Source organism: Oratosquilla oratoria, chromosome 34, assembly GCF_046742065.1.
Source record: "Oratosquilla oratoria isolate Oo_2021 chromosome 34, ASM4674206v1, whole genome shotgun sequence".
In the NCBI taxonomy this organism is placed as follows: Eukaryota; Metazoa; Arthropoda; class Malacostraca; order Stomatopoda; family Squillidae; genus Oratosquilla; species Oratosquilla oratoria.
In genome coordinates, this window is record NC_134810.1 from 2,249,323 (window position 1) to 2,258,859 (window position 9,537).

General features: G+C 35.9%; 1 protein-coding gene across 1 annotated transcript; it reads left to right on the forward strand.

Annotated features, from left to right (window-relative positions):
* Positions 1 to 1,547: 1,547 nt before the first annotated feature.
* On the forward strand, positions 1,548 to 2,639 carry LOC143018124 (uncharacterized). The gene has a single exon (XM_076173249.1). It carries the CDS (start codon positions 1,548 to 1,550, stop codon positions 2,637 to 2,639), a length of 1,092 nt encoding a protein of 363 aa, XP_076029364.1.
* Positions 2,640 to 9,537: the final 6,898 nt, after the last annotated feature.

Here is a 9,537-nt window from a genome sequence, read left to right on the forward strand (position 1 = left end):
GATCATGATGGTGAAACAGGAGGAAATACAGAAGATATAACAAATGAAGAAATGTTGATGGCAATCAGAAAAATGAGAAAGCAGTAGGCGAGGATGGATTGCCAGTTGAGATATTCAAGACCCTTGAAGAATTAGTGTGGAATGGTTGACACGTGTATTTAACACAGCATAGAACCAGGGAAAAATATCGGATGACTGGGTAAAGCAGTAGTCTGTCCAATCTTTAAGAAACATGATAGATCAAAATGTAAAAACTCCAGAGGAATTTCATTGCTATCACGTGCAGGAGAAATTTACGAAAGAGTGCTGGGAAATGCACAACTGATCTTGTGTTTACCATGAAAGTATTACTCAAAAGGAGCTGTATTTATTGACTTGGAAAAGGCTTTTGAAAGAGTTCCATGTCAAAGGTTATGGAAGGCACTGCAACACGAAGAACATAATATACCACCAAAAATTATTAAAACTGTCAAAACTATCCTCGAGGGGACGAAAATCAAGGTGAAGTGTAAAGAAGTAGATAGTAATTGATTTTAGGTGAGGACTGGTGTAAGGCAGGGTGGAGTTATATCTCCATTGCTGTTCATCATTTACATGAACAGATGCATGAAAGATATATGTGTAGAATATGGAGACAATGAAATCACGCTACCTTATGCGGACGACGTAGCAGTAGTGATTGGTACCGATGAACAGCTACAGGATGCAATGATGAGATGGAATAACATCTTGAACGAGAGAGGCATGAAAATAAATAGAAATAAAACTGAAGTCATGTACATAGGAAGAAGAAACAAACAGATCCATATCACAGATGGAGATACAGAATTAAAGCATGTAAATAATTTTAGTTATCTCAGAGTAATGTTTGACAAGGAAAACTTGTAAAATTATTTGAATAATAGAATCAGTAAATATAATACAAATGTCCACTTATTGTATCCATTGCTTAGAGACAGAGTCATACTAAGAAAATGTAAATTGATCGTATACACAACCATTTTAAGGCCAATATTATTGTGTGTATCTGAAGCCTGGTCAATGATTTACAGGACAAAATAAAAAATACAGGCTGCTGAGATGAGGATTCTGAGATTAATCAGATGAGTAACTAGAAGGGAATGACTGAGAAATAATGATATAAGGCGTGAGTTTGGAATAACATCAATTTTAGAATTGATCAAACGTAACAAATTGAGTGGGAGTGGTTTCTATGCCCTTGCTTTTTGGCTACCTTCCGTGTAAGGGGGAAGAAGGCCTTTGGTATATATATATATGTAATGAATTGAAATGGTATGGGCATATACAGTGCATGGATGAAGAAAAATATTCAAAGAGAATTTTAAATCACATACCAGGAGGAACAAGACCAGTAGGGAGAACAAGCAGAAGATGAATCGAGGAAGTGGATAAGGCTTTGAATAGGAGAGGAACAAACTTAGATGAAGTGTCACGGAATCAAATATTCATGGATAGAATGGAGTGGCGGTGAATTGTAAACGAGGCCACAGCTACTTAGGAGCCTAAACAAAGAATTGGGTAAATTTATGGAACTTTTCCACAATTGTAACTTCGCCTCTCACTTATGTGACGAAATCGAGAGGGCCTTACATCATAGCCTCTCCATGCACGCCAATGCTACAGAATCACGTGTTCAGAAGAAACTGAGCCGCCTATACAAAGGTAAGATGCTAATTCCTAAGAGCACGGACGGGTTCCTCAACCTTCCGAACTATCCGCTTTCTGACCTCCAGAAAGAATTCCTTAACTTAGGATTAAAATGTAACTATATGCCCCATTTAAAGAAAACAAAGAAAACAGCTGAACTGGAACTCTTATACAGGAATCTGTGTGAACTCCACAAGAAATGTAAGATTGATATAAACCCTGGCGTAAAAGAACTCTTACAAGCTGAAAGCACCAAACATAGAGCTGATGGTCGCAGTTCCTTACTCACCGCCGAGTTGCGCAAGGCAGTTAAACAACTCCGTGAGAATAATGATATTGTTATACGTAGGGCGGAAAAATCAGACCTTTTTGATATTCTTAACCGCTCGGAATACATTGATAAAGTTGTTAGTTTGTTACAGGACCCATCAAAGTTTTTACGTGTGAAAAAGAACCGTATAGAAGAAATCCAGAAGAAATTTACTAAATCAATCGAGAATGCAAATGCTTCCAGGGATAGTCTTAAATTTTCTCCTCTGCAAGGTCATTATGAACCTGGGTATTTCTATGGTAATGTGAAAACCCATAAACCTGAACACAAATTGAGACCCATTATTTCTCAAATTCCCACGCTCACATACCAAGTAGCTAAACAACTAAATGGCCTAATCACTCCATATATTCCCACTATCCATGCTCTCCGCTCCACAGATGAATTTGTAGATCTCCTTAGAAACAGTAATCCTCAAGGAATCCTAGCCTCCCTTTACGTAGAAAGTTTATTTACAAACGTTCCCGTAGAAGACACTATTAAGATTATTTTACAGAATGTCTTCAATCACGATAGTTTGCCTCCTCCCAAGATACCACGCCTCACTCTAGAATATATGCTACGGACATTTACCAAAGAAGTTCTCTTTAGATGCCCTTTAGGCAATATTTATTTCCAAACAGATGGCGTAGTCCCTTAGGCGTATTATTTGCTAAGGCCTACATGTGCTATCTTGAGAACCACGTCCTTAATACATTAAGCCAGAAACACTATATGTACCTTTTTATATTGACGAAATTTTCGTAGATATTGAAGGAGAGGAGGAACAAGAATGCCTTAAAAACAAAATGGAAGAAAACTCATGCTTTAGTTTCACTGTAGAGAGGAGCATTGATAACAAAATCCCTTTTTTAAATGTGTGGTGCATTCATCACTAGTGTCTATAGAAAACCAAGCAACTCAGGAAGATGTCTGAATGTCTCGAGTGAATGCCCTTCCAAATTTGAAATTACCGTGATACGGGCTTATGTCACAAGAGCCTTTAAAATTTCTTCCAATTGGCTCCTTCTCCACCAAGAACTAAATAGAGTAAAACAAATTTTAACTAACAATAGATTCACAATGACAGACTTTGACAGAGATAAAAATTAATATGGAAAAAGCCAATAGCACCAATATCAAGATAGATAATAAGGTGAATAAATTAAACATGCATTTTCAATGTCCCTGCTTATAAAACAGATGAAAAGGTACTGAAAGACATAATATACATGAATTGTAAGCCCAAAAAACAAGAGGATAAACTGAATCTAATTATTTATTACCGCAATCCTAGAACTTTATCTCTTTTTATGAAAATTATATGACTGCCACTAGATACAAATTAAAACAAAACCACGTTGTGTGTAAGTACTCATGTAATCTTAACAAAACACATTTCCTATACTCTTATGGATTTCATGTTTCTTTAAAACTAATACACTGAGTGTCACAAGTATCTTTATCATCTAATTCTATCCTAACCTTCTTCATATCATCTTCATATCAATTGATATTTCCCTAATTTCTAAGTTTAATATCTTGTATTTATTTCCACCTGCAAAATCAATTACCCTATATGGACCTGAGTACCTCGGTCAAAGTTTATTATAGGGTAAATGTAGTTTGACCATGACTAAATCTCCTATTCTTAATTCTATTTTATGTGTTATTTTGTGTTGTTATTGTTTTTTTTATCTCCTGTGTATACTCTTGCATATGTTCTCTAACTCTTTGATGTATGGTGTTGCTATGTTAATTTGATTTTTCAGAGTACATTTAACACAAGGAATCAAGTATATCAAAAGTTATACTATGAGAAATTATCATACCTCTAAGACATGTAATATTTTTCTTATTTAACATCTCTACAGCTCCATTATTCTGAGAACGATTCACTAAAATATTGATCTTCTGGAAATTGAATAATCTACATAATTAATCCAAGATTTTGTTATTAAATTCAGTTCTATTATCTAAAACTAAGGTCTTAGGTGTAGTGAAATTACAGATTATCTGATCATAGATTATTGAAGCAATTGTTTCAATTTTCTTATTTGGAATGTTTTTTAAATACAAAATCTTGAAAAATAACCAATGGCAACAAATTCATATTTATATTCATTCTCAGACATAGGTAACTCCAATGTATCTATGTGAACACTTTCCCAATGTTTCTGCGGAATGGGATATGATAACATAGGAGCAGGTTTTGATGTATTTCCTTTCACCTTAGCACATTTAAAAAAAAATTCTATATAATCATATATATCTTTCTTCATACCTGGCAAAAAAGTATTTAAGTTGTACATACATATATAAATATACCAAGGCTTTTCCCCCTTACCAGGGAGGTAGGAAAAAAGGAAAAGGCATAAAATCACTCCCACCCATTCCATCCCTGAAAACACTCCACACCCCTCCACCCTCCCTCCCATCTTAGCACCTCCTAGATGACGGGTCATCCCTGCACCCTGTCCACTGCCCTGGGTCAGAAGCAGTGTCGCAAGACACACCACATCCACAGCAAGGCCGCTTCATTAAATCGGCGACCCCCCCCCCTCTCCGTCCCCCCATATAAAGGAGAGGACGGGGAGAAATCCCTTCGGGCTGCGTCAAAATTTTGCTCACACACACTACCTCACCACCCCCCGGCCATTCCACCTCATGCATCACAACATCTTCCATATACAACCATTCTCCATTCACCCCTGTCTTTTGTCCTCTCCCGTCCTTCCTCAACAGACATTCCCCTCTTCCCCATAAGCCCCCTTCACCCCATCCATCCATCTCATCCTAGGATGTCCCCTCATGTTCACTCCCTCCACATCTGCCTTCCATACTTCCTTTACTAGTCTTTCTTCACTCATTCTTTCTGTGTCCAAACCATCCTAATATTCTTTCATCAACCCTATCTCCCAACTCCCTTAACTGGATATGAATTACAATCACTATCATGAAGTAATTTCAATACTTATTTCACAAGAGTTTGTGGTATTACCAACTAATTTACTGGGCCTCTGGAAATATCTTTCCCACTTACAACTGTTGTTCTATACAAAAGTCCATTAGTCAAATGAAATTCCTCTATATTTTGGAGAATTTCATCTTGGGTTCATCAAATACTGGTATAATGAATCGCATCTCTTATCATCCCTGTGTTCTTTTATTAACATTTCCTCATCTATGGTTACTAACTCATCTATACTACAAACAAAATTGGTCAACCCTGACGTTGGTTGGCTAATGTTTCTAGAAAGTGCATCTGTTGCAATATTCTACATGGAATATATTCAAACCTAACCTCATAGCACTGAAATATTGCAAACCATCTTGCTAGTCTGCCGCTAAAATTCTTATGTTTAAATAAGTTCTGAATGGCTGTGTGATCAGTCCACACCCTGATTATCATTTCTCTAAAATTTTCTAATGAATATATCATTGCTTAAGTTTCTCTTATTGTTATAGAGTATTTTCTCTCTGCACTATTACAAAGCCTAGATATGAAAGCTATTGATTTCAAAGTTCCATTTCTCTCTTGCACTAGTATGCCTCATAATCCTATGTCAGATGCATCAGTACAAAGAATGAACTCTTTATCATAGTCTGGAAATATTAAAACTGGAGAACTCGTAAGCTTATCTTTCAACTGTCAAAAGCTTGCTGTTGTGCAGGTCACCAAATGAACTTTGAGTCCTTCCTCAACAAAGAACTTAATGGATCAGCAATGGCTGCATATCCTTGGAAATATTTCCTATAATATCCTGTCAATCCCAAGAAACTTCTAACTTTTTCTACATTGTTTGGAACTGATTTTTTTTTTACTGCTTCAACATTTGAATTTAATGTACTAAGTTCATGTCTGTCTATCTTATGTCCTAAATAAATAGCATTTTTCTGCAAAAACCTATATTTTTTCAGTTTCACTTTCAATCCTGCTTCAACTAGTCTTGGAAATATCAAATCTGATTTCTTAGAATGCCCAGTCGCCTTTGGGAAACTATTAAAATATCATATCGAAACACACTGGCAGTGTTTCCAAGCAACCCATCTAGAACTGTATTCATTAATCTCATGTAAGTCAATGGACTATTACATAACCCAAATGGAATTCGTTTGAACTCATAGTGTTTCGTTGGGGTAGAAAATTGTATGAGTTTTCTTAAGTCTTCATGTAACTCTATTTGCCAAAAAGCAGATTTGATATCTATAATGCTAAAATACTCTATTCTCAGTTCCCAAACTTCTAAGAATATCCCCTGTCACTGGTAATGGTAATCGGTCACGTATGGTACGCTTATTCAATTCATTATAATCAATATTTGGTGGCATAGTACCATCTGATTTTGTCACCAGAATTAAAGGAAAGTTCCACTCACTATGATCAATAAAATCGGAGATAACATATCAGTGATCAGTTTATTCACTCACTATGATCAATAAAAGCTGAGATAACATTTCAGTTATCAGTTTATTAACAAGAGTTAGATTAGAATGTGGTACTCTGTAGGTTGAGTCCCTGGTTTTAATTTGATCTGGTGCTTTAAAACTTTTTTTTTTCTAAGGCGTCCCCCGGCAAAGCAATTGCTTTATTGTGTTTTACGAGCAAAACAACTAAGCTTTCATCCAACTCAGGGCAACTAGTAGATTCTAGATGATTCTTGTATTTCTTTCCTAACTATATTTCTCCCTCAACTGAACAGATTGATGAAATTGGTAATTCCACCTCCTCAGTACTCTCATTTAAAATATTAATAGGTTTTGTACACATTTAAAAACATACTATTTGTGTACCTTTTCTTAAGACTATGTCTTTATTCTTTATTGAGTCCAACTTCCAACTTCTTTAGTCTTTATTGAGTCCAACTTCAAACCTTTTAATCTAATTGATTGTGGGATGGTTCAATTTTCAGAGTCTAAAGTGACTTCCTTCAAATGCATTTCTACCCTGTTATTTCTTCAGGAGTGTAATAATGTCGACTTTATTACGCCACTATCTACAATTTGCAAGGCTTCATTTGTAGTTCATGAATTAGTAATTTCTAGGATTTCTTGAACATCTGAGCTGGGATCACTATATGTGACTTTACTTTCTGTTGGTCTGGGCTGCTCGGTCTTGTTATCTAAAATATAAATGTTATCTTTCCTATCTATATCTAGGGATTCTTTGATTCCTACTACTGGCTTTAAGTCTGTTTGATTTAAAAATGGAATTAACTGTGATTTCACCAAAATCCCTAAGTCAGCAGGATATATGACCATGTTCTCCTTACTCATAGTTGCAAATCCTATAAGTAAACCTCCTGGAAAAATAGATTCATCTACAACTATCACTGGAATGTGCAAATGTTTATTTTTATATAAGATGACTTCTAATTCAACCTTACCTAATATTTTAAACTGATTTCCAGTTACTCCTTGCAATAATTAATGTACTGGTTCCAAGATTTTCACTCCTGGTTTCAATTGGTTTAAAACTCTACTAGTCATAACATTAACTACAGATCCTATATCAATAAAATTTGAATGGGTTTACTGAACACTCTACAAGCAATGAGAGGTCCTATAGAAGTCCTTCTAATTGTTATAGTCAGTTTACAACTATCTTTGATGTTGAAGTTTTCTTTCACCCTTCTATCACTCTTATCCATAAAACAATACTGACTAGGTGTATATCTATCGGGAGTTCTGTAGTATTGTTTTATTCTGTGCCTGGTGGTTTTGCTCTTGTTTTGGAGTGTATACGAATTTTCTACATCCATGTGTTCTATGTCCTATCCTTTGAAGATATATGCAGAAAGGTGGGTTTCTACAATGACATTCATCATAACCCTCATATTTGCAATTTTTACAAATAGTTCCATAATAAAAGATTTGTGCTTTATGTCCCCAAGTATTACAATTATAACATTCTATTGCAACATCCCTTGAAGTATTTCTAGCTCTATGATCAGATTCTCTATTTCTATAATCACGTCTAGAGTTCCTAGTTTCTGTTGACCCACTGTCATTACATATGGAGTAATTTATTTTGATTTACTATACCCTTGAAGAAGATAATCTGTCTCCCGTAAATTCATAGTTGTCTTTAGATCCCTATACAGGTTTTCTGGCGTTAATTCATCTGAGCTGTTTGTTAACAATCCAAATGTGATTAACTTAATTACCTGAGAAACTTTCATTTTGTCACTAGATCTTTCTATCCAATCTGAATCTTTTAAAATGGAATTCATGTCCTTTGATCATCTGTCTAATCCTGCTAAGTAATCTGTGTCTTGTATTGGGTGGCTAATGAGTGCGCGAAGTAAGAGTTAAATTTTATATTTAGATACACACAAAATCACACAATCACAAATGCGTGCACCCTCAGCAAGGCCTTCTTCAATACTGACGCCATGCTCCAATTCGCGCCAAAACAAAGGCGCGCATCGCATCTGCGATATACAACACAACCAAATCTTATACCGAATATAAATACATAACAACATAATATAAATAATACAATAAATAACAAAACAACAAAATACAATTCTACACCACACCAACACAGTCTGATTCACTTGTTTTACTTTCTTAATCATTTTAACCAAGGACCTGATCACACTCTGACATAAAATGTTTAATGAATGTTTTTTTATTAGTTTCATGTTGGTTGATATCTTCCATTTGCTTGAAATATATTATAAGCCTAGTTCTACCCTTCTCAGGATCTACATTCTTTTTTAAATGTCTATTTTTTCATTTGTTATATTTTTGCTTACAATTAATGTATCAACCAAGCTAAGAAACCTGTTAACTCCCAAGGGGTTTTCATTACCTGTGAATTTGGGAATATTGACATTCGAGGTATAAACCTCGTGTCTTAATACATTAGTGTTTGTGGTCATACCTTCAGTGTTTTTAAAGTCGATTTGAATTGACTGCTTCCTCGTGCGTCAACCTCGTCGTCCTTCGTCAGTCCTTGTTCACTGCTGTTTGTAGTGGCTCATCCTCTCGTTCCTCCTAGCTCGTTGTACCTCCTTCACTCGTAGTAGTTGCTGGTAGTGTTGTAGAACCCTCGTTCCTCGTCTTGTCGTCCCTTGGAGTCAGCATACGCGTGGTTGTGGTTGCGGTCGTGGTTGGTGTACCCGTACACTTATAGTCGTAGTCTTGTAGTTTCTTCGGAGCGTGTTTTATTCATTCGGTTCATCCCACCGCTGCCACCACTGTCGACCCCATAACTTTCAGTTCCCGTCTCTCCGTTATTACTGGTTTACTTCAGTTTAACTGTTCTCTTCTACGATACTATATTTCTTCATTCACTTTCCTTTGACCAATTCTTGCTTTAGAAAGTAAGTAATGTTTCTTGATGGGATTGATTAAACGGACGTATAGTTTTTCTTCTTTTCTTTGCTAATTCTCTACAACGTTATAGTCTTATCTACACCAGAGGAATCCCGCTTGGGATCCCAAATCCACGCACTAAGCCACCTCTGTTCCGACATCACTACTTAATTCATCCAATAATCTTGATTGTTACAAATAAGTGCCTCCCCCAAGGGCGTGACTTTTCTCCCGTG

Coding starts and splice junctions, on each gene's coding strand:
- LOC143018124 (XM_076173249.1), top strand. CDS start 1,548: ATGGAACTTTTCCACAATTGTAACTTCGCCTCTCACTTATGTGACGAA.